General features: G+C 45.0%; 1 protein-coding gene across 2 annotated transcripts; it reads left to right on the forward strand.

Annotated features, from left to right (window-relative positions):
• Positions 1-21308: 21308 nt before the first annotated feature.
• LOC121531401 (RING finger protein 141) lies at positions 21309-24934 on the forward strand. 2 transcript variants are annotated; one of them, XM_041836640.1, is made up of 6 exons: positions 21309-21415; positions 22446-22630; positions 23578-23686; positions 23883-24061; positions 24224-24331; positions 24441-24934. In XM_041836640.1, exons 2-6 carry the CDS (start codon positions 22494-22496, stop codon positions 24589-24591), a joined length of 684 nt encoding a protein of 227 aa, XP_041692574.1. In that variant the 5' UTR covers positions 21309-21415; positions 22446-22493; the 3' UTR covers positions 24592-24934. The 2 variants fall into 2 exon arrangements, with proteins under 2 accessions (XP_041692574.1, XP_041692575.1); XM_041836641.1 differs by having other exon boundaries at positions 22470-22630.
• The last annotated feature ends 792 nt before the right edge of the window (positions 24935-25726 follow it).

The raw sequence follows: 25726 nt of genomic DNA on the forward strand, positions 1-25726 counted from the left end.
ACCTGATACTCGAGTGACCCATCGGTGTATTGAACCCCGTCAACCACTCGTCCCCCTCTCTGATCCGGACCAGGTGATACGCATTGCGTAGGTCTAGCTTGGTGAACACCGTAGCACCCTGTAAGGAGTCGAAGGCAGAACTCATCAAGGGCAGGGGATACTTGTTCTTGACCGTGATGTCATTCAACCCCCGATAATCAATACATGGTCGAAGAGAGCCATCCTTCTTACCCACAAAGAAGAATCCTGCCCCCAGGGGTGATGACGAGGGACGAACGAGACCAGCAGCTAGGGACTCCTTGATGTAGGTCTCCAACGCCTCACGTTCAGGTCGGGAGATACTGTATAACCTTCCCTTGGGGTAGACAGCTCCAGGGACCAGGTTGATGGCACAATCATATGGTCGGTGGGGAGGGAGTGACAGAGCCTTCTGCTTACTGAAAACTTCCCCCAAATCGTGATATGTCTCGGGAACCAGGGACAAATCTGGGGGTTTAGCCTCAATCACCTGACTGGGAACCGAATGGGGGCAGGCAGTCTTGAGACAGTTAGCATGACAATCAAGGCTCCAACTCGTTACCTTGCCCGTCACCCAATCGAACGTGGGATTGTGTTCCTTCAGCCAGGGGTATCCAAGGACCAGAGGAACATGGGAAGACGGCAGAATGAAGAATGAAATCATCTCAGAGTGATTCCCCGACAACCGCATCTTAACCGGTTCAGTCCTCATCGTGATACGTGCCAGACTACTGCCGTTCAGAGTGGTCGCTTCAATGGCTTCCGGCAATTGCTCCTTGGAAAGCCCCAGCTGTTCCACCAACTCGGCATCAAGAAAGCTTCCATCGGCACCTGAATCGATAAAAGCGTTAAGCGCTAAGCTCTGATTCCTGTTCACAAGGGTAGCCGGGAAACGGGGTCTGACAGAGGTACTGAGAGGTTGAAACTGGCTCGCTAAAAGTCCTCCCAACTTTAGCGAGCCGGGCAGTTTGACGACCGCCGGGAACAAGTGGAGATGTAATGTCCCGAGCTACCACAGTAGAGGCAGCAGTTGGTCTGACGTCTATGTTGACGCTCCTCCTTGGTTAACCCGTGCCGCCCCCACTTGCATGGGTTCAGAATCGGGAGAGAGGACCTCTCCACTAATCCATTGTGGTGGAGAATGATCGACGTGTTCTGGTCCACCACCCGACCCGACTGGGAACTGAGAAGCTGATCGATTGGACGGACCCCCATTGCTTCTCCCTCCTTCGCTCTCGGACTCGATTATCCACCCGAATAGACAAGGCTACCAAGCTGTCCAGGTCACTAGGCTCCGGATAGGAGATCAACTCATCCTTGAGCTGCTCCGACAGACCCTGGTAAAAGGCCGCTTGCAGAGACTCCTCGTTCCACCCACTCTCCACAGCCAACGTCTTGAACTCGATCACGAAGTCGGCCACGCTGCGAGTTCCTTGGTGAAGCGAAAACAGGCGCCTAGCTGCGTCCCTCCCTCGGACGGAATGGTCGAAGAGCTTCCTCATCTCGGCCGTGAACCCCTGGTATGAAGCCATGCAGGGGTCTTGTCGTTCCCAAACGGCTGAAGCCCACTCCAGCGCTCGACCACGCAGCAACGCAATCACAAAGGCTATCCTAGCCTTGTCTGTGGCATAAGAGTAGGGCTGTAGATCGAACACTAATCCACACTGCATAAGGAAGGAACGGCATCTTCCCAGCTCCCCCTCATATCTATCCGGCGTCGGAACCTCGGGCTCACGGAAGGACACAGCTCCAGAAGCGGCAGGCGAGATGGGTGAAACCGGTAGTGGATCCTCCACCGGAACTTTGCGTTGGTTCTGGACCTCCGTCAGACCGGTAGAAAGGTTCCGAACTGACAACGCGATCTCCTGTAGTACCGTGCTATGATGGCCCAACATCTTCTCCTGATGGGTAATGGCATGGCGAACAGAGTCCAGGTCCGCTGGGTTCATTACTGGCCGGATCGTTCTGTCACGGTTTACTACGCCAGAACCCAGAAGCAGACCAGGACAAGGTACTTTGAGACAAAGGTGAGTGTTTATTTAAGTGACTCCCGAGTGAGGCTGAATAATCCAGGGACAGAGCGGGTGGCGTGGATGGGTTGTTGAGGGTGCAGTGGTAGGTCCAGAAATGGCTCGGCAGCCGCCGACCATCAGGCAGAGGTTGGGTGAAGGTTCCGGGTGAGAGACTGCAGACAGAACAAAACGGAGGTGAGTACACAGCAAATCAACAAGGTGCAAAACAACAAAACTAACGCTAGAACTCAAAGGCTGATACGCTGACAAACATACTGTTCATGGCTAACGATCCGGCAGGAACTGGATGTTCGGCCAGAGCCTAAGAAGGGTGATGATCAGGACCAGGTGTGCAGATTGCTGATGGGATGCAGGTGCGGAAAACAAGAGAGCTCCCCGGAGCGTTCCCGAACCCTCGGGAAACTGGAGATCACGAACAGGAAAAACTAGTCACCAGACAGGACCCGACTCAGACTGCCGGGATCGTTACACAATCAGTGTAATCACTTTCATAGCCTTGCTGTCCTTTCTCCCCATTGTAACAACCCTTTTATATTCCTTTATCGTGAATTATTTTATTTTTAGACTATATAGCCTATGGCTTCCCCCCTTTAATTATTAATAATTTTTTTAAATAAATCAATTAAAAATCATGAATAATTAATTTTATTCCTATATCCTATGTCACCAATTTATCAATTAGTGGTGGCTATCTTACCACAACCCATCAAATGCAAGTAGTCAACTTCAGACTACAATACCCATAAACAAAGCCTGTAACCCCTTGCTCTATAACCCCTTGCTCTATAAGCACCTAATTATCTTAAATTTACAGAATAATGTCAGTCCTTGATTCCCAACACAACTCCAATCAACCCCCGTGATGCACATAGCCTCCAAAATGCAATTTTTAATGAATCAGTTTGCCAAGCCTATGTGAAGTTGTCATAACATCAAAGAAGATTTTGTAACCAGACCAGTCTCAAACCCTTTTTGACTTGATCCTCTGCCGCGTCACGTGACGCTACGTCAGCACCCCTCTCCTTCTCTCTCTCTCTCTCCTGTCGTCTCGTCCTATCGCCTCTCATATGACAAAAACAGAGACACAGAAAAAGATTTTAGTAGTTACTGCAATCACTGAGTTATCTCAACTATATTCAACATTCCTTCGTTCACCCATTATTCACTCTAAGACTAAACTCAGAACTAAATAGATCGCTCAAAAACATTTTTATTTTATTTTAATCCGTCATTTAATTTAATTCATTATACTCCGTCAACATATATTTAATGTATAAATTCACTACATCTCAACAAATAGTTTCATGTTCAAACACCAGCCGCTTTAAACTATATGATTCGTGTTAAAATCTCTCCTCTTTGTTCCCTCGTCTGTGTCTCCCTGTCTCCCCCTGCAGTGTAACAGATGTGTTGTTTAGTAAAATCCCACGCATGCGCGATACATTCAAAAATACTTTTTCACGGTGGAAGGGAGATTCTTAGATCTCTCCCCAACCCCAAATAGACGGTTAACAGTCCTGCTGTACCTCCGTTTCCCCCTCATAGTCAAACAACATTTAACAGCGCTCACAAAACATAGAACCGAAATTCCACATACAAACATAATTTAAGAGGCTTTATTCCCATCGCAGTGGACCTCTACGGTCACATGTTAGCATGCAGCATATTAGCATTTAGCCTTAGCCTGTATGCACCATGTAGCATGAAAACAATGCACCTGACATTGCGTCTTTAATTACTTTTTCCTTTGTCCTAACTTTAGGCTGCCGTGAGTTCTGGATATTTTATATGAGCGGTCCCCCCCAAGCAGATATCCCGTCGGACAGAAGATGGGCAAGCAACCCCCACTAAATCTACAACCAAACCCCAGTCTAAGACTGACCTGAAACCCATAACGCGTTACCAGGATTTTATGGCCCACCATGCGGTCGCCTCGTTGAGGGCTTATCAAATCCTGCAATGTCCTAACTTGTATACATATCTTGGCCCCGATTGTTCTTGACTTACTATTCAAGCAACACATCTCTATAAACAATCCATAAGCTCTACCCACTTTTGCGCTGTTTTAAAAATTTTATAATGATTAGCCAGACCCCCAGTTATCAGCAATAACGCCACACGAGGCACGGTCGTATGGTACATTTCTCCAGTGTACAATCACATAGCATCCAAACCAACAACCTGTGAGGAAAACTCACCCTTTTCTGGCACTTCAGACCGAGTTAGCTTGGCGGCTACGAATGAGCAAAGAAGAGATGCAGACCAGCCCCACGTTGGGCGCCATTTGTCGTATCGGGTGAATGGTGGCAATTATTGCTGATGAACAAAGGAGTCCGCTCATACTGAACTTGGATCATAAGGTTTATTCATATCACAAGCTTCAGCATAAGTGACAGATGTCATGACATCCGGAGAGCGACGCCTCAGATTGAAATGGCCGCTCTGCCCTCTCCTTCATTTTTCCCCCAGTATATATAATCTCCCCAAGATGTGGGTGGCTCCCTCTACTGTCCAATCCCCTGTCTACAACACACTTCCTGTCTGTTGTATGTGGCGTTACACTAAAACATTCCCTCTTGATACTAAAATCAACATTATTTCAGTTCCACTTAAAAACATTTAACAAAGGCATAATCCTAATACACGACACTAGCCTGTTTGCAATGTTTGAGAACAACATATACACAGGCATATATAATATAATTAATTGTTTACAGAACAAAAAGGGACAAACGATTGGAATACTTGCATAGGCAGACTAATTGTCAGATCTACGTTAATTTCTAAAAAATGAGAACATTCTGTAGGCTAAACTTTTAAATAGTGTCCCAATACAAAGAATCATCCAAGTTACATGAATCTGCACCTCAATGATTTGCACTCATTTTCAACACCAGGGGATCAATAATGCAGCTTACCTGTCTGTCATCATAGTTCACGTCTTTCATGACGTAATTAATTATTATCGCAGTGCTTGAGGCGTCACTACAGACCCGGGTTCGATCCCAGGCTGTGTCACAGCCGGCCGTGACCGGGAGACCCATGAGGCGGCGCAAAATTGACCCAGCGTCATCCAGCTCAGGGGAGGGTTAAGCCGGCCGGGATGTCCTTGTCCCATCGTGCTCTAGCGACTCCTTGTGGCGGGCCAGGCGCCTGCAAGCTGACTTCGGTCGCCAGTTGTACAGTGTTTCCTGGGACACATTGGTGCGGCTGTGTTCCGGGCTTCCGGGTTAAGAGAGCAGTGTGTCAAGAAGGAGTGCGGCTTGGCAGGGTCGTGTTTCGGAGGATGCATGGCTCTCGACCTTCGCCTCTCCCGAGTCAGTACGTGAGTTGCAGCGATGTGACAAGACTGGATATCACGAAATTGGGGAGAAAAAGGGTAAAAGTATATTATATATATATACAAAAAAAACTGAGACGGTACCCTTCATTCAAATCAATTCAATTTGTATTTGTCACATACACGTGTTTAGCAGATGTTGTGTAGCAAAATGCTTGTGCTTCTAGCTCTGACAGTGCAGTAATATCTAACAAGTAATATCTAACAATTTCACAACATATACCCAATACACACAAAACTAGTAAGGAATGAGATTTAAGAATATATACATATATGGACAAGCAATGACAGAGCGGCATGGAATAAGATACAGTAGAATATTATAGAATAGAATGCAGTATATACAGTGGAAGTCGGAAGTTTACATTCAATTAGGTTGGAGTCATTAAAACTTGTTTTTCAACCACTCCACACATTTCTTGTTAACAAACTATAGTTTTGGCAAGTCGGTTAGGAGATCTACTTTGTGCATGACACAAGAAATCAGCCAAGACCTCAGAAAAAAAATGGTAGACCTCCACAAGTCTGATTCATCCTTGGGAGCAATTTCCAAACGCCTGAAGGTACCACGTTCATCTGTACAAACAATAGTACACAAGTAGAAACACCATTGGACCACGCAGCCGTCATACCGCTCAGGAAAGAGACGCGTTCTGTCTCCTAGAAATGAACGTACTTTGGTGTGAAAAGTGCAAATCAATCCCAGAAGAACAGCAAAGGACCTTGTGAAGATGCTGGAGGAAACAGGTACAAAAGTATCTATATCCATAGTAAAAACGAGTCCTATATCGACATAACCTGAAAGGCCGCTCAGCAAGGAAGAAGCCAATGCTCCAAAACCACCATAAAAAAGCCAGACTACGGTTTGCAACTGCACATGGGGACAATGATCGTACTTTTTGGAGAAATGTCCTCTGGTCTGATGAAACAAAAATAGAACTGTTTGGCCATAATGACCATCGTTATGTTTGGAGGAAAAAGGGGGATGCTTGCAAGCCGAAGAACACCATCCCAACCGTGAAGCACGGGGGTGGCAGCATCATGCTGTGGGGGTGCTTTGCTGCAGGAGGGACTGGTGCACTTCACAAAATAGATGGCATCATGAGGAAGGAAAATTATGTGGATATATTGACGCAACATCTCAAGACATCAGTCAGGAAGTTAAAGCTTGGTCGCAAATGGGTCTTCTAAATGGACAATGTTCCCAAGCATACTTCCAAAGTTGTGGCAAAATGGCTTAAGGACAACAAAGTCAAGGTATTGGAGTGGCCATCACAAAGCCCTGACCTCAATTCTACAGAACATTTGTGGGAAGATCTGAAAAAGCGTGTGTGAGCAAGGAGGCCTACAAACCTGACTCAGATACACCAGCTCTGTCAGGAGGAATGGGCCAAAATTCACCCAACTTATTGTGGGAAGCTTGTGGAAGGCTACCCGAAATATTGTTGGAAAAATTACTTGTGTCATGCACTAAGTAGATGTCCTAACCGACTTGCCAAAACTATAGTTTGTTAACAAGACATTTGTGGAGGGGTTGAAAAACGAGTTTTAATGACTCCAACCTAAGTGTATGTAAACTTCTGACTTCAACTGTATATGGGCAGAAAGCTAACCGCACTGTCCAATTTACAGTAGCTATTACAGTGAAAAAATACCATGCTATTGTTTGAGGAGAGTGCACAACAACAAAAAACGTATCACTGCAACTGGTTTGATACATTCACCTCTGAAGGTAAATAATGTACTTCCATTCAGTAATCTTGCTCTGATTTGTCATCCTCAGGGTCCCAGAGATAAAATGTAGCATAGTTTTGTTTGACAAAATCCATTTTTGTATTCAAATTTAGGAACTGGCTTCTACAGTTTGAACCCCTGCTCTTTCTGGCTCCACACCCACCCCTCCCGGCCACCTAGATGTGTGAAATTCCATGGCACATGGTTTATGAACTGATATACGCAAAACAACGCCAGATTCAAAACGTATAATTTTAATTTCAATTATTATACTAAATTCTTGCAACCAATAGAATATTATATATATATGGAGAATACAACCATCCCAGCTCTGCAGATTTTGCTGCAGAATCATTAGATAATTTGTTTTGGTACTGTCCATATGTAGCTTGTTTTTGGTTGCAGGTCCAGGAATGGTTGAAGAAGTGCAACATGTAGCTGGAGCTAACTGCAGATAGCAGGTGATTTGAAAAGTCATATTTTTAGCAAAAATTTTCATCTTTAATTTACAATCTGTAGAAACTATGAGAATAGAGAGATTAAGAACTTTTGTGAAACATCACAGCACAATAGAAAAATATATGGCAAATATAAATAAACAATTGATGGTTTTGGGGGATAGTTGGGAGGGGTTGAGTGGAGCTGAAGGGTGGGATTAAAAACAACAAGATAACTAATGTAAAATATGCTGAGTCCGTAAAATGTATATGGGTTCGGAATTTTGGTAAAACCGCACAAAGTAGAAATCAAGCTGGATGGGCTTCGGAGATGGATGGGAGGGGTTGATGGTAGCTGAAGGATGGGATTAAAAAGAAACAAAAGATAACTGTTTTAAGGTGCATTGTGTCCGTAAAATGTGTATAGTATGTACCGGGCATCCTGAAAATATTCTACAATGGATTAGATTGGTTTTTTCCCCTCATCAATCTACACACAATACCTGTCACGCCCTGATCGAGAGAACTCTTGTTGGTTGGGTCAGGGTGTCGGAAACGGCGACCCAAAAGGACTCGGTCACGAAGAAAGCCCGAGAAGCAGCCCCAATAAAAAAAAATTGGGGGGGGGGCACACAGGGTGGTTGGCGGAGCCATGGTTCAGAGCAGAGCCAACTCCCTGTAATCACGCTAAGAAGCGTGTGACCATGCAGGCTCCGTGTTATGCGGAGATACGCACTGTGTCGCCAGTGCGTCCTGTGCTAGCGCCACGCACGTGCCGTGTGAAAATGGGCATCCAGCCAGAACGGGTTGTGCCAGCTCAACGCTCCTGGTCTCCAGTACGCCTCCTCGGTCCAGCATATCCTGCACCGGTTCTACGTACTGTGTCTCCAGTGCGCGTTCACAGCCCAGTGCATCCTGTGCTAACGCCATGCACGTACTGTGCGAAAGTGGGCATCCAGCCAGGACGGGTTGTGTCAGCTCTACGCTCCAGACCTCCAGTGCGCCTCCACAGCCCGGTACGGCCTGTGCCAGCTCCTCGCACCAAACCAGTGGTGCGTGTCACCAGCCCGGTATGCCCCGTACCTGCTCCCCGCACCAAACCAGCGGTGCGTGTATCCAGTCCGGTACGGCTCGTACCTGCTCCCCGCACCAAACCAGTGGTGCGCGTATCCAGTCCAGTACGGCCCGTACCTGCTCCCCGCACCAAACCAGTGGTGCGTGTTGCCAGCCCAGTACGCCACGTACCTGCTCCCCGCACCAAACCAGTGGTGCGTGTCTCCAGTCCGGCACGACCCATGCCTGCTACCTGCACCAAACCAGTGGTGCGTGTTGCCAGCCCGGTACGCCACGTACCTGCTCCACGCACCAAACCAGTGGTGCATGTATCCAGTCTGGCACGGCCCGTGCCTGCTACTCGCACCAAACCAGTGGTGCGTGTCTCCAGTCCGGCACGACCCGTGCCTGCTCCTCGCACCAAACCAGTGGTGCGTGTCTCCAGTCCGGCACGACCCGTGCCTGCTCCTCGCACCAGACCAGTGGTTCCACTGCGGAGCCAGAGCAGTCCGCTCCACCGGTGCCCAGTCCAGCTCCGGTCAGCGGCTCCACTCCAGAGCCAGAGCAGTCCACTCCACCGGTGCCGAGTCCAGCTCCGGTCAGCGGCTCCACTCCAGAGCAGTCCGCTCCACCGAAGCCCAGTCCAGCTCCGGTCAGCGGTTCCACTCCTGAGCCAGAGCAGTCCGCTCCACTGGTGTCCAGTCCACCTCCGGTCAGCGGCTCCACTCCAGGCCCAGACGTCAGCCCCTCTCCAGGTTCGGGGCCTCCCACACCAGGGTCCAGACAGGGCTTGGTGTATCGCGGGAGGATTGCCAATCCAGGCCCAGACGTCAGCCCCTCTCCAGGTTCGGGGCCTCCCACACCAGGGTCCAGACAGGGCTTGGTGCATCGTGGGAGGATTGCCGATCCAGGCCCAGACGTCAGCCCCTCTCCAGGTTCGGGGTCTCCCACACCAGGGTCCAGACAGGGCTTGGTGCATCGTGGGAGGAAGGAGAGGGGAAGCATCGCGCCGAGGTCCAGACCAGACCAGGGGCACAACGGGGAGGCAGAGAGGGAGAGGTCGTCACGCCCGGAGCCGGATCCGCCTCCGAGGCTGAATGCCCCCCGGACCCTCCCCTAATGAGTCAGGTTGGTGCGGCCGGAGTACGGACCTTTTTTTGGGGGGGGTACTGTCACGCCTTGATCGAGAGAACTCTTGTTGGTTGGGTCAGGGTGTGAGTTTTCTGTTGAGATCTATGTTTGTGTATTTCTATGTTGTTGATCTAGGTTGATCTTTCTATGTTTGGCCGGGTGTGATTCCCAATCAGAGGCAGCTGTCGCTCGTTGTCTCTGATTGGGGATCATACTTAAGTAGCCTGGTTGCCTACCTTAGTTGTTGGATCTTGTTTGTGTTACTGTTAGGCTTGTTGTGAGTATAGCCCATAGCCCATAGGACTTTTGTTGTTTTGTCAAGTGTTTATCTTCATTAATAAATATGTATGCATACCACGCTGCGCCTTGGTCTGACCCGTCTCTCAACGATCGTGACAATACCCCATAATGGCAAAGCAAAAACAGGTTTTTAGACATTTTTGCAAATGTATTACAAAATAAAAAACGGATCACATTTACATAAGTATTCAGACCCTTTACTCAGTACTTTGTTGAATCACCTTTGGCAGCGATTACGGCATTGAGTCTTCTTGGGTATGACGCTACCAGCTTGGCACACATGTATTTGGGGAGTTTCTTCCATTCTTCTCTGCAGATCCTCTGCAGGCCACTCAAGGACATTCAGAGACTTCTCCTGAAGCCACTCCTACGTTGTCATGGCTGTGTGCTTGGGGTCGTTGTCCTGTTGGAAGGTGAACCTTCACCCCAGTCTAAGGTCCTGGGCACTCTGGAGAAGGTTTTCATCAAGGATCTCTCTGTACTTTGCTCCGTTCATCTTTCCCTCAATTCTGACTAGTCTCCCAGTCCCTGCCACTGAAAAAATCCCCACAGCATGCTGCTTCCACCACAATACTTCACTGTGTGGATGATGCCAGGTTTCCTCCAGACGTGATGCTTGGCATTCAGGCCAAAGAGTTCAATCTTGGTTTCATCAGACCAGAGAATCTTGTTTCTCATGGTCTGAGTCCTTTAGGTGCCTTTTGGCAAACTCCAAGCTGGCTGTCATGTGCCTTTTACTGAGGAGTGGCTTCCGTCTGGCCAATCCACCATAAAGGCCTGATTGGTGGAGTGCTGCAGAGATTGTTGTCCTTCTGGAAGGTTCTCCCATCTCCACAGAGGAACTCTGGAGCTCTGTCAGAGTGACCATCGGGTTCTTGGTCACCTCCCTGACCAAGGCCCTTCTCCCCCGATTGCTCAGTTTGGCCAGGTGGCCAGCTCTAGGAAGAGTCTTGGTGGTTCCAAACGTCTTCCATTTAAGAACGATGGATGCCACTGTGTTCTTGGGGACCTTCAATGCTGCAGAAATGTTTTGGTACCTTTCCCCAGATCTGTGCCTCGACACAATCCTGTCTCGGAGCTCCTACAGACAATTCCTTCGACGTCATGGCTAGGTTTCTGCTCTGACATGCACTGTCAACTGTGGGACCTTATATAGACAGGTGTGTGCCTTTCCAAAACATGTCAAATCAATTGAATTTACCACAGGTGGACTCCAATCAAGTTGTAGAAACATCTCAAGGATGACCAATGGAAACAGGATGCACCTGAGCTCAATTTCGAGTCTCATAGCAAAGGGTCTGAATACTTACAGTACCAGTCAAAAGTTTGGACACACCTACTCATTCAAGGGTTTTTCTTTATTTTTATGATTTTCTACATTGTATAATAATAGTTATAAACTAAACCAGATGGGATGGCATATCACTGCAGAATGCTGTGGTAGCCATATTGGTTAAGTGTGCCTTGAATTCTAAATAAATCACAGACAGTGTCACCAGCAAAGCACCCCCACACCATAACACCTCCTCCTCCATGTTTTACGGTGGGAACTACACATGCAGAGATAATCCGTTCACCCACACCACATCTCACAAAGACACGGCGGTTGGAACCAAAAATCTCCAATCTCCAAAAGCACAAATTTCCACCGGTCTAATGTCCATTGCTCGTGTTTCTTGGTCCAAGCAAGTCTTTTCTTATTATTGGTGTCCTTTAGTAGTGGTTTTTTTTATAATCAATTCGACCATGAAGGCCTGATTTACAGTCCCCTCTGAACAGTTGATGTTGAGATGTGTCTGTTACTTGAATGCTGTGAAGCATTTATTTGGGCTGCAATTTCTGAGGCTGGTAACTCTAATGAACTTAGCCTCTGCAGCAGAGGTAACTCTGGGTCTTCCATTCCTGTGGCGGTCCTCATGAGAGCCAGTTTCATCATAGCGCTTGATGGTTTTTGCGACTGTACTTGAAGAAACTTTCAAAGGTCTTAATGTTCCGTATTGATTGACCTTCATGTCTTAAAGTAATCCAACTACCTCATCCCCATATTGTTATTTATTTTGCTCATTTGCACCCCAGTATCTCTATTTGCACATCATCTCTTGCACATCTATCATTCCAGTGTTAATACTAATTGTAATTATTTTGCACTATGGCCTATTTATTGCCTTACCTCCAGAACTTGCTACATTTTCACACACTGTATATATCTTTTCTATTGTATTTTTGACTTTATGTTTTGTTTTACCCCATATGTAACTCTGTGTTGTTGTTTTTATCGCACTGCTTTGCTTTATCTTGGCCAGGTCGCAGTTGTAAATTAGAACTTGTTCTCAACTGGCTTACCTGGTTAAATAAAATAAAAATAAAATGATGGTCTGTCATTTCTCTTTGCTTATTTGAGCTGTTCTTGCCATAATATGGACCTGGTCTATTACTAAATAGGGTTATCTTCTGTATACCGCCCCTACCTTGTCACAACACAACTGATTGGCTCAAATGCATTAAGAAGGAAAGAAATTCCACAAATTAACTTTTAAGAAGGCACACCTGTCAATCGAAATGCATTCCAGGTGACTACCTCATGAAGCTGGTTGAGAGAATGCCAACCGTGTGCAAAGCTGTCATCAAGTCAAAGGGTGGCTATTTGAAGAATCTCAAATATAAAATATATTTGTTTAACACTTTTCTGGTTACTACATGATTCCATATGTGTTATTTCATAGTTTTGTTGTCTTCACTTTTATTCTACAATGTAAAAAATTGTAAAAATAAAGAAAAACCCTTGAATGAGTAGGTGTGCCCAAACTTTTTACTGGTAGTGTATTTAAAAAAGGTACTTATGTTTTTTATTTTTAATACATTTGAAAAAATATCTAAAAACCAGTTTTCACTTTGTCATTATGGGGTGTTGTGTATAGACTGATGAGGAATACAAATAATTTAATCAATTTTAGAATAAGGCTGTAATGTAGAAACATTTGGAAAAAGTCTCTTTGCATTATTAAAGCTGATCTGGGTATGCTATAAACATACTTTTAATCCGTCTGACTGCATATTTCAAGACATGGCATATGGTGTAGTGAGATACCCAATGTGCTGGACAATTCTCTTCTCATCACTCATCTTGAAAAAACGTTTATTAAAAACTTGGAAATCAATTAATCTGCCATCATTCACACAATGGAAAAATCTAATGATTTATTATTGAAATATTGAAATTGCATGGGCGACGAGAAAAACGAATTGGTACAATTTAAGGCCATGTGGCAAACAATAATGCAGGCACTAGGGATGGAGGTGTGAGCATGCGGGTCTGGGCAGAGGAGATGTAGTCGTTTGTGTGCGTCTGTAAATTGTTGTTCATATGTGTATGTTTTGTATTTGGTAAAAAAATTATATATATATATATATATATCATTTTATGAAAGACACTTAAAACGCTACTCCTCTGGCACTAAATGACTGATCTGCACAAAACATGATACATGGCATCTATGGACCAAGCTCTCACAAAGGATGCTTTTCCAGGATAGCATCTCAAACAACAACACTGACCAATAAACATTAATGTTTAAATGCATATAACTCCGACATGGATATTCGTATTGTAACAAAACTTGGTACACATGTTCCAAACACTGTCAAGACTCAACGTTTCTAAGCACATTTAGATCGACCACACAATGGCGCTATAACAGGCACATGTTTATCTCGATCAGTTTGACTCAGAATGATGAAATTTGGCACACATGCTCAGGGATATGAATCTATCTAACCTGTAAAGTAGGGTTCAGTGTAGCTGCATAGAGGCACTGTTGGACAGTAAAAATAATTCATGCAAGCTCATTTGCTCACAGCGGCCATATTGTTTGAACAAGAGTTGGAAAATAGATACCATATATATATATTCTTTCTTTCTTTCTTTCTTTCTTTCTTTCTTTCTTTCTTTCTTTCTTTCTTTCTTTCTTTCTTTCTTTCTTTCTTTCTTTCTTTCTTTCTTTCAGAACACATTAATTAATTGAGTTTGCAGTAATTTAGTTTGAGAGGTACCAGTGATCTGCATAAAACATCCAGTGCAAGGATTGCGTCCACCACGGCTGGTTCGTGATGATTGTATGGACATTGTGACAGCCGGTTAAATGGCGTCCCTTGACAAGGCAAGAACAAGATGTATGTCAGGAGAAGTGCAGTATTATCATAAGGAGACTTATGCTTGGAATACAGAGGAGGAATGGAGGGAAAAAGAGGCAGAGGGAGGTCTGAGAGAGGGAGGAAGAGGGTGAGCTTGAGTCGGTTAAAAATGGCGGTAAAAAGGGAGATGGTTTTCCCTCATTCAACTTTTTCACTCCGGACGCTTTATCTGGACATGGTTCGTCAACATCTTCAACAGCCGAAGCTAAGTAGTAACATTAACATGATGTCTTCTAATTGCAGTCGCTGTACTCATAATATACAGGAGAACGATCGCCTTACGGCGAGAATAGCTGTGCTACAAGCCCAGCTTCAGACGCAATCGTTAGGCAAGGGTAATTTCAGTGTAGGAAAGGAAGAAACAGCGTCTGTGCCACCAGTAAGTACAGATAGTAACGTTAGTATAAATCCCCCCGCACAGTCCCCGCAGCCGGACAACTTTCTCATGGCTTCTGGAGGGAAATACTGTTGGAATGCTCAACCGGTGTCGCTCATTCAGCCGACAGAAACTTTCAACCGGTTTTCCCCATTATGTAGCGAGTCGGAGTCTGAGTCTGAGTCTTCTCTTGTCTCTACTCCTCCCGTTACGGGGTCTGAGACGCCGAAGGCTCCCACCATTAGCTCTGACAAATTGAAAACCCTAGTCATTGGCGACTCCATTACCCGCAGTATTAGACTTAAAACGAATCACCCAGCGATCATACACTGTTTACCAGGGGGCAGGGCTACCGACGTTAAGGCTAATCTAAAGATGGTGCTGGCTAAAGCTAAAACTGGCGAGTGTAGAGAGTATAGAGATATTGTTATCCACGTCGGCACCAACGATGTTAGGATGAAACAGTCAGAGGTCACCAAGTGCAACATAGCTTCAGCGTGTAAATCAGCTAGAAAGATGTGTCGGCATCGAGTAATTGTCTCTGGCCCCCTCCCAGTTAGGGGGAGTGACGAGCTCTACAGCAGAGTCTCAGCACTCAATCGCTGGTTGAAAACTGTTTTCTGCCCCTCCCAAAAGATAGAATTTGTAGATAATTGGCCCTCTTTCTGGGACTCACCCACAAACAGGACCAAGCCTGACCTGCTGAGGAGTGACGGACTCCATCCTAGCTGGAGGGGTGCTCTCATCTTATCTACCAACATAGATAGGGCTCTAACTCCTCTAGCCCCACAGTGAAATAGGGTGCAGGCCAGGCAGCAGGCTGTTAGCCAACCTGCCAGCTTAGTGGAGTCTGCCAATAGCACAGTCAGTGTAGTCAGCTCAGCCATACCCATTGAGACTGTGTCTGTGCCTCGACCTAGGTTGGGCAAAACTAAACATGGCGGTGTTCGCCTTAGCAATCTTATTAGGATAAAGACCTCCTCCATTCCTGCCATTATTGAAAGAGATCGTGATACCTCACATCTCAAAATAGGGTTACTTAATGTTAGATCCCTCACTTCAAAGGCAGTCATAGTCAATGAACTAATCACTGATCATAATCTTGATGTGATTGGCCTGACTGAAACATGGCTTAAGCCTGATGAATTTGCTGTGTTAAATGAGGCCTCACCTCCTGGTTACACTAGTGACCATATTCCCCGTGCATCCCGCAAAGGCGGAGGTGTTGCTAACATTTACGATAGCAAATTTCAATTTACAAAAAAAAAAATGGCGTTTTGCGTCTTTTGAGCTTCTAGTCATGAAATCTATGCAGCCTACTCAATCACTTTTTATAGCTACTGTTTACAGGCCTCCTGGGCCATATACAGCGTTCCTCTCTGAGTTTCCTGAATTCCTATCAGACCTTGTAGTCATAGCAGATCATATTCTAATTTTTGGTGATTTTAATATTCACATGGAGAAGTCCACAGACCCACTCCAAAAGTCTTTCGGAGCCATCATCGACTCAGTGGGTTTTGTCCAACATGTCTCTGGACCTACTCACTGCCACAGTCATACTCTGGACCTAGTTTTGTCCCATGGAATAAATGTTGTAGATCTTAATGTTTTTCCACAAAATCCTGGACTATCGGACCACCATTTTATTACGTTTGCAATCGCAACAAATAATCTGCTCAGACCCCAACCAAGGAGCATCAAAAGTCGTGCTATAAATTCTCAGACAACACAAAAATTCCTTGATGCCCTTCCAGACTCCTTCTGCCTACCCAAGGACGTCAGAGGACAAAAATCAGTTAACCACTTAACTGAGGAACTCAATTTAACCTTGCGCAATACCCTAGATGCAGTTGCACCCCTAAAAACGAAAAACATTTGTCATAAGAAACTAGCTCCCTGGTATACAGAAAATACCCGAGCTTTGAAGCAAGCTTCCAGGAAATTGGAACGGAAATGGCGCCACACCAAACTGGAAGTCTTCCGACTAGCTTGGAAAGACAGTACCGTGCAGTACCGAAGAGCCCTCACTGCTGCTCGATCATCCTACTTTTCCAACTTAATCGAGGAAAATAAGAACAATCCAAAATTTCTTTTTGATACTGTTGCAAAGCTAACTAAAAAGCAGCATTCCCCAAGAGAGGATGGCTTTCACTTCAGCAGTAATAAATTCATGAACTTCTTTGAGGAAAAGATCATGACCATTAGAAAGCAAATTACGGACTCCTCTTTGAATCTGCGTATTCCTCCAGGGCTTAGCTGTCCTGGATCTGCACAGCTCTGCGAGGGCCTGGGATCGGGAGAGACACTTAAGTGTTTTAGTACTATATCTCTTGACACAATGATGAAAATAATCATGGCCTCTAAACCTTCAAGCTGCATACTGGATCCTATTCCTACTAAACTGCTGAAGGAGCTGCTTCCTGTGCTTGGCCCTCCTATGTTGAACATAATAAACAGCTCTCTATCCACCGGATGTGTACCAAACTCACTAAAAGTGGCAGTGATAAAGCCTCTCTTGAAAAAGCCAAACCTTGACCCGGAAAATATAAAAAACTATCGGCCTATATCGAATCTTCCATTCCTCTCAAAAATTTTAGAAAAAGCTGTTGCGCAGCAACTCACTGCCTTTCTGAAGACAAACAATGTATACGAAATGCTTCAGTCTGGTTTTAGACCCCATCATAGCACTGAGACTGCACTTGTGAAGGTGGTAAATGACCTTTTAATGGCGTCAGACCGAGGCTCTGCATCTGTCCTCGTGCTACTAGACCTTAGTGCTGCCTTTGACACCATCGATCACCACATTCTTTTGGAGAGACTGGAAACCCAAATTGGTCTACACGGACAAGTTCTGGCCTGGTTTAGATCTTACCTGTCGGAAAGATATCAGTTTGTCTCTGTGAATGGTCTGTCCTCCGACAAATCAACTGTACATTTCGGTGTTCCTCAAGGTTCCGTTTTAGGACCACTATTGTTTTCACTATATATTTTACCTCTTGGGGATGTTATTCGAAAACATAATGTTAACTTTCACTGCTATGCGGATGACACACAGCTGTACATTTCAATGAAACATGGTGAAGCCCCAAAATTGCCCTCGCTAGAAGCCTGTGTTTCAGACATAAGGAAGTGGATGGCTGAAAACTTTCTACTTTTAAACTCGGACAAAACAGAGATGCTTGTTCTAGGTCCCAAGAAACAAAGAGATCTTCTGTTAAATCTGACAATTCATCTTGATGGTTGTAAAGTCGTCTCAAATAAAACTGTGAAGGACCTCGGCGTTACTCTTGACCCTGATCTCTCTTTTGACGAACATATCAAGACTGTTTCAAGGACAGCTTTTTTCCATCTACGTAACATTGCAAAAATCAGAAATTTTCTGTCCAAAAATGATGCAGAAAAATTAATCCATGCATTTGTTACTTCTAGGTTAGACTACTGCAATGCTTTACTTTCCGGCTACCGGATAAAGCACTAAATAAACTTCAGTTAGTGCTAAATACGGCTGCTAGAATCCTGACTAGAACCAAGAAATTTGATCATATTACTCCAGTGCTAGCTTCCCTACACTGGCTTCCTGTTAAGGCAAGGGCTGATTTCAAGGTTTTACTGTTAACCTATAAAGCGTTACATGGGCTTGCTCCTACCTATCTTTCCGAGTTGGTCCTGCCGTACATACCAATACGTACGCTACGGTCACAAGACGCAGGCCTCCTAATTGTCCCTAGAATTTCTAAGCAAACAGCGGGAGGCAGGGCTTTCTCCTATAGATCTCCATTTTTATGGAACAGTCTGCCTACCCATGTGAGAGACGCAGACTCGGTCTCAACCTTTAAGTCTTTACTGAAGACTTATCTCTTCAGTAGGTCATATGATTGAGTGTAGTCTGGCCCAGGAGTGTGAAGGTGAACGGAAAGGCTCTGGAGCAACGAACAGCCCTTGCTGTCTCTGCCGGGCCGGTTCCCCTCTCTCCACTGGGGTTCTCTGCCTCTAACCCTGTTACAGGGGCTGAGTCACTGGCTTGCTGGTGCTCTTTCATGCCGTCCCTAGGAGGGGTGCGTCACTTGAGTGGGTTGAGTTACTGACGTGATCTTCCTGTCTGGGTTGGCGCCCCCCTTGGTTTGTGCTGTGGTGGAGACCTCTGTGGGCTATACTCGGCCTTGTCTCAGGATTGTAAGTTGGTGGTTGAGGATATCCCTCTAGTGGTGCGGGGCTGTGCTTTGGCAGAGTGGGTGGGGTTATATCCTTCCTGTTTGGCCCTGTCCGGGGTTTCTTCGGATGGGGCCACAGTGTCTCCGGACCGCTCCTGTCTCAGCCTCCAGTATTTATGCTGCAGTAGTTTATGTGTCGGGGGCTGGGGTTAGTTGGTTATACCTGGAGTACTTCTCCTGTCTTATCCAGTGTCCTGTGTGAATTTAAGTATGCTCTCTCTAATTCTCTCGTTCTCTCTTCTCTCTGAGAACCTGAGCCCTAGGACCATACGTCAGGACTACCGGGCATGCTGACACCTTGCTGTCCCCAGTCCGCCTGGCCTTGCTGCTATTCCAGTTTCAACTGTTCTGCCTGCGGTTACGAAACCCCTACCTGTCCCAGACCTGCTGTTTTCAACTCTTAATGATCGGCTATGAAAAGCCAACTGAGAGACCTGAGCCCTAGGACCATACGTCGGGACTACCGGCCGTGGTGACTCCTTGCTGTCCCCAGTCCGCCTGGCCTTGCTGCTATTCCAGTTTCAACTGTTCTGCCTGCGGTTATGGAACCCCTACCTGTCCCAGACCTGCTGTTTTCAACTCTTAATGATCGGCTATGAAAAGCCAACTGAGATTTATTCCTGATTATTATTTGACCATGCTTGTCACTTATGAACATTTTTGAACATCTTGGTATGGTTCTGTTATAATCTCCACCCGGCACAGCCAGAAGAGGACTGGCCACCCCTCATAGCCTGGTTCCTCTCTAGGTTTCTTCCTAGGTTTTGGCCTTTCTAGGGAGTTTTTCCTAGCCACCGTGCTTCTACACCTGCATTACTAGCTGTTTGGGGTTTTAGGCTGGGTTTCTGTACAGCACTTCGAGATATTAGCTGATGTACGAAGGGCTATATAAAATAAAATTGATTGATTGATTGATTGAGAGAGGGAGGAAGAGGGTGAGCTTGAGTCGGTTAAAAATGGCGGTAAAAAGGGAGATGGTTTGTTAAAGAAGAATTGTAGAAAGTGTAAGCAGATTGAGTTGAAGACAGGAGGAGAAATGGAAGTGAATGAGGTGGTAGGTGTGGTGAAGTTCTCGGAGCCCAAGGCTTGCACTGAGGGTCAGGATAAAGATGAATCTGTGACAGTAGGAGTGAAGTGTTTGGAAAAAGTGGACCCTTGCCTTTTGGCTGATCCATTTGTGGTTTCCGGGTGGGTGACAACAGAGTTGGGTGCTGTGGAATCGGTGAGGGTAACCAGAAGTGGTCTTGTGATAATTGTTTGTGTTTCTGCTGGTCAGAGGGAGCAGGCCCTCCATGTTAAACAAATGGGGGCAAGAGATGTGAATAGTTTTGCTCTCAAGAAAAGGGCACCATTGAAAGGAGTGATTTCTGGGGTAGCGGTAAATGTGAATGCTGACCAACTGAAGGGGAAGATTCCCGGTGTTTGTGATGCTCGTCGTTTGGTGCGATGCAGACAGGGTGGCGTGAGTGGAGAAACAGAAGAGTCATTGTCTGTTCTTTTGAGTTTTGATGTTGAGTCTTTGCCCGACAAAGTGATGTTAGGATATTAACATTTACATTTTAGTCATTTAGCAGACGCTCTTATCCAGAGCAACTTACAGTTAGTGAGTCATACATTTTTCATACAGGATATATAAGTTATCCTGTACAAGTTTTGTGCCGAATACATTACGTTGCTACAGGTGTCAAGCTTATGGGCATGTGGCAGCAGTGTGTAGGAGGGAGGTTCCTATGTATGAGAAGTGTGCAGAAGGGCACGAGACAAAGGAATGTGTAGCATTGGGGAAAGTAGTGGTATGTGTTAATTGTAGGGATGCCCATGGGGCTGGGGATCAGAAATGTCCCGTGCGAGAGAGGCAGGTTGAGGTTTCCAGGGTTAGAGTAGTGCAGAAGTTATCATATGCTGAGGCAGTGAAGAAAGTAGAGGAAGATGGGTCAAGGGGGAGGTATCCTGAGAGGAGAGGTGTGAGTAGATCTGTACCAGTGCATAGGGATAAACCAACAAGTGATATAATTTTCAGTAAGATTGGATTTTTGGCATTTATAGCAATGGTTATCAACTGTACTGCAGGGATGGAACGTAAGTCGCAGAAAATAGAGGTTGTGGTGGTAGCTGCAGAGAGGTATTTGGGTGTGCGTGACTTGACATCAGAAGAGTTACAGGGTGTGTTAAGTGGTGGTGTCCAATCCTTTCAGGCTGTTGTCCTGAAGTAGGACTAAATAGATTTAAATAGTGGAGTATGGTATTTTTCGTTTTTAATTTTTTTTGTGAGTGTAGTGTTAGATGGTAGTGTATTTGTTGTATATTTATTTATTATATATATTTTTTTCAAGCGAAGTATAAAGGAGTTATACTCCAGACTAGTAGGTGGCGGTAATGCAATATTTATTAAATGTCAACCGCCGTTAATCCTCATCGAAGAAGAAGAAGAAGAACATGAACATGAACATGCGTCCTCTATTTTCTTACGTCATCATGCTGCGACAGCCATTCCAGCACACAGAAACCACAACACAGACTCTCAAACAAATTAAACGTTGCTGATTGCATGTGGTTTGCGAATTATCGATGTTGACACGTAGCAATACCAGGTAAGCTGAACAAATGTAGACAGATTTTCTTATTTGGGCTTTCAAAGTGTGTGTTTTCCTCGGTTTTTCTCTTAGCTAGCTATCTACGTTAGCATCTGAGCCTACCAAGAAATAAATTGTGATACCGTTAGTTAGTTAGCCCTATGTATGTGTACTGTAGATAAAATGCCAAAGGCTGGGCAACCCATTCGTATGACAACAAGTTTTCGTTTCAAGGCAAGCTACGTTAGCTAGCTTGCTAACTGACGTCTGAGTTGATTACATAACAGTCCTGACATCATTAAGTTAATGTTACTATCGTAACGTTGATATTGCTGATGAGGTTTTTCTGGACACTTCGACATTAACGTAAACTAATCTTTGATAGATAAACCTATCAATTCCGTGCTAGTAGCTAGCAAGGTATGGCTATTTTGTGCAACTCTAACTGCCTCAATATTCAAGTGGATATGACAGTAACTAACATTAAGTTATATTGCCATGCCATGTCAATGCATTAAAAGTAAAGTTAGCTGTCCATCCCTTTAGAAATGTTTACAAAATGACTAGGTTTATCTAATATCTAAAAAATGCTGCAATTCTACACATTTTGCCATGGGGTGGAGAGAAGATTTATTTTAATTTTTTATAGCTAGCTAATGTCATGCAATTCTACACATTTTGCCATGGGGTGGAGAGAAGATTTAGCAATTTTATAACTAATGTCATGCAATTCTACACATTTTGCCATGGGGCGGAGAGAAGATTTAGCAATTTTATAGCTAATGACATGCAATTCTACACATTTTGCCATGGGGAGGAGAGGAAAATTAGCTGTTTTACAGCAAATTTCCTGCAATTCTACACATTTTGCCATGGGGAGGAGAGAAATGTTTTTAGTACGATATCTGAGTGAGACTGACTAGCAAAATCAATGCATCCGTGGCCTACACAGTTGAATAACAGTCCTTCACTGAAAATAGTTCCCTCTAGACAGTAGGTAAATTACTTGGTGACTTTGCTTGTGTTTGTTTGGGTATCCCCCGGTCAGGCCCCCCGTGCCGTCTTCTCATAGTGCTTTCGTGTGAGCGTGGTCGGGATGGGCCAGCAGATCTCAGGCCAGGTGGTGATGACCCGTCTACCTGAGAAGCTGGTGAAACACGCCGGGCTGGTACGAGACAGCAGTTACCTCAACTACGAGGAGTTCCTGGGCAGGGTGGCAGAGCTCAATGACGTGTAAGGCCGACCATGTTGTGTCATACTGTCAATATACTAATTGTTTGCGCTGTTCTTTGTAATAAGTCAGTAGGCAAAGAGATCTACAGAGAAATAGCAGTCTTTCCCCTTTCATTTTGAGATAGTGAGATAAGGCCCCAAAGTACTGGTCCTCCTCTGGCACTTCTTGAACATGATCCAATTACACCACTGGTTATTAACTGACACGATCCAGGTTATGAACTTAATCAAGTGCTAGAGCTGGGAGATATGGACAAAAATCCATATTGCGATAAATTGCCTGAATTGATGCGATAATGATCAATAGAACAGTTTTTTAAATTTGTATTATCCTTTAAACTATTACTACTAGTTTGATGGTTGTATCTGTCAATTGTCCCATTAACAATTGCATATAACGGCAAACTTATTTCATTTCAAACTTCACATATCTATAGTATAGGCTACTTATTAACGATAGCAGCAGAATGCCTGCGATAAGTGATCGGTATGGTCGCTGTGGATTATCCTCCCAGCTCTAGTTAGAGCGTTCTCGGCCAACTGTAATGTAACCAAGTCTCTTCCCCAATAAGTAGACCTTGCTGGTGCAAATGTAGCTCTGACAGGCGGTAAGTGACAGAAAATTAGGATAGTTTGGTGTCAGTGTTGAATTGAACAGAAAGTGCATTGCTTTGGTTGGACAACGGCACTTAACCAGCGGCATAAAAAAACTCTTAGATAACTTTAAGAGTGACTTACCTTAAAAAGGTTGATCATAAAATATTGCAGAAATGTCATGACTCATGATCATCAAACATCCCTTTAATTGGTGGGGATGATAAGGCTTTACTATAGCCTAGCCTAATCTTCTCCACGACTATTAAATTGTTCCCGTTAGTGAGTCCTTCCCTTACGGTGAAATAATTTGTTGATTTAACAACGTTTCTCCATGAATGTGAACTGGACAGGACGGCTAAGCTGGCAGCTGGACAGCAAAAACACCTGATCTTTGAAGTCCAGACTGGCTCGGACGCCTCTGCTCTGTGGAAAGTGGCTGTGAGAATAGTGTGTACCAAGGTGAGAGAGGGACAAACTGAAGTTGGTCACCAATGAATGAGATTTTCATTGTGAATCAGTCTCCACTCTCCCTAGCTTTTTACGGGGCTTGTATGTGTTTTGAAACTGAAATTGTTTGTTGTGTGCAGTGTGTGTGTTAATGGCATGTGCATGTTTTTGAGACTGAAATGTGTGTTATTGCCTTGTGGTTTGTCAGATCAACAAAGAAAATGGGATGGTGGAGGCGTCTCGTATCATGAACCTGTACCAGTTCATTCAGCTGTACCGTGACATTACCAGCCAGGCAGCAGAGGTGCTGTCAGCAGAGGGCGCCAGCCTCCCGTCTGGAACCCTCCCATCAGGGGACTCCTGTCAGGCCAGCATGTGGATGGGCAGGTTAGTACATCACTGTGTGTGTGTGTGTGTGTGTTTTCGTTCATATGTCTGTGTGTAGTCTTGCGTTGCCATCCTTCCAAGTCTCGTTCATTACTTTTCTATTCTCGAACGTGAGAAAGAGTCTGGAAGCTGAGGCTAGCCATTGTGTTTGTTCACATACAGGGTAAAGCAGTTGACTGATGAGGAAGAGTGCTGTATCTGCATGGATGGGAAATCTGACCTCATCCTGCCCTGTGCTCACAGCTTCTGTCAGAAGTGCATTGACAAGTGGTAAGAGAGACGGACACTAGCCACAACAATCCACAGATGAATCTGTTGTCACAAGGTCCATATTCATGGGTAATTTGAGTCAATGAAATGAATTGGTTTGTTTTCATAGGAGTGGGCAGAGCAGGAATTGTCCGATATGCCGCTTGCAAGTCACCGCTGCCAATGAGTCATGGGTGATGCCTGACGCCCCTACAGAGGAGGACGTAGCTGGCTATATCCTCAACCTGGCTGACGAGGCAGGCCATCCACACAGACCTTAAACTACTCACCACTAAGACACTTTGATAGACCACTGACTTCGGGAATAGTTAGGGGAAGGGAGTTCATCCTGACCTAGTGTAGGGCCTGTAGTTTTTCCTCGTCAGGAAAAATACCTTGGCCTAGTTTTGTGGTATGTAGATAAGATTTGGTTTGCTTTATAGAAATGTGCCTATGTGATCTTCACTGTTAGCAATAACCGCTGGTTATATTTATTTTATGTTCTCTTTTTTACTTTTCCTTATTTTTCCATATTTTTCCATGATTGCTCTCAAAAGTGGATGTACAGTGAGGGAAAAAAGTATTTGATCTCCTGCTGATTTTGTACGTTTGCCCACTGACAAAGACATGATCAGTCTATAATTTTAATGGTAGGTTTATTTGAACAGTGAGAGACAGAATAACAAACAAAAAAATCCAGACAAATGCATGTCAAAAATGTTAAAAATTGATTTGCATTTTAATGAGGGAAATAAGTATTTGACCCCTCTGCAAAACATGACTTAGTACTTGGTGGCAAAACCTTTGTTGGCAATCACAGAGGTCAGACATTTCTTGTAGCCACCAGGTTTGCACACATCTCAGGAGGGATTTTGTCCCACACCTCTTTGCAGATCTTCTCCAAGTCATTAAGGTTTCCTCCAAACACGGCGAGTTGAGTTGATGCCAAAGAGCTCGATTTTGGTCTCATCTAACCACAACACTTTCACCCAGTTCTCCTCTGAATCATTCAGATGTTCATTGGCGAACTTCAGACGGGCCTGTATATGTGCTTTCTTGAGCAGCGGGCGCTGCAGGATTTCAGTCCTTCACGGCGTAGTGTGTTACCAATTGTTTTCTTGGTGACTATGGTCCCAGCTGCCTTGAGATCATTTTTTGTTGTTATTCTGTCTCTCACTGTTCAAATAAACCTACCATTAAAATTATAGACTGATCATTTCTTTGTCAGTGGGCAAACGTACAAAATCAGCAGGGGATCAAATACTTTTTTCCCTCACTGTATATATAAGATTTAAAGGTGTGTATATACACTCAGTGGCCAGTTTATTAGGTACACTACCCTATTCACGAAAATGGTTCGTTCCTACAGACAGTGAATCACGTGGCCGTGGCTTGCTATATAAAGCAGGCAGACAG

This window comes from Coregonus clupeaformis, chromosome 19, assembly GCF_020615455.1.
Source record: "Coregonus clupeaformis isolate EN_2021a chromosome 19, ASM2061545v1, whole genome shotgun sequence".
NCBI classification, from domain to species: domain Eukaryota; kingdom Metazoa; phylum Chordata; class Actinopteri; order Salmoniformes; family Salmonidae; genus Coregonus; species Coregonus clupeaformis.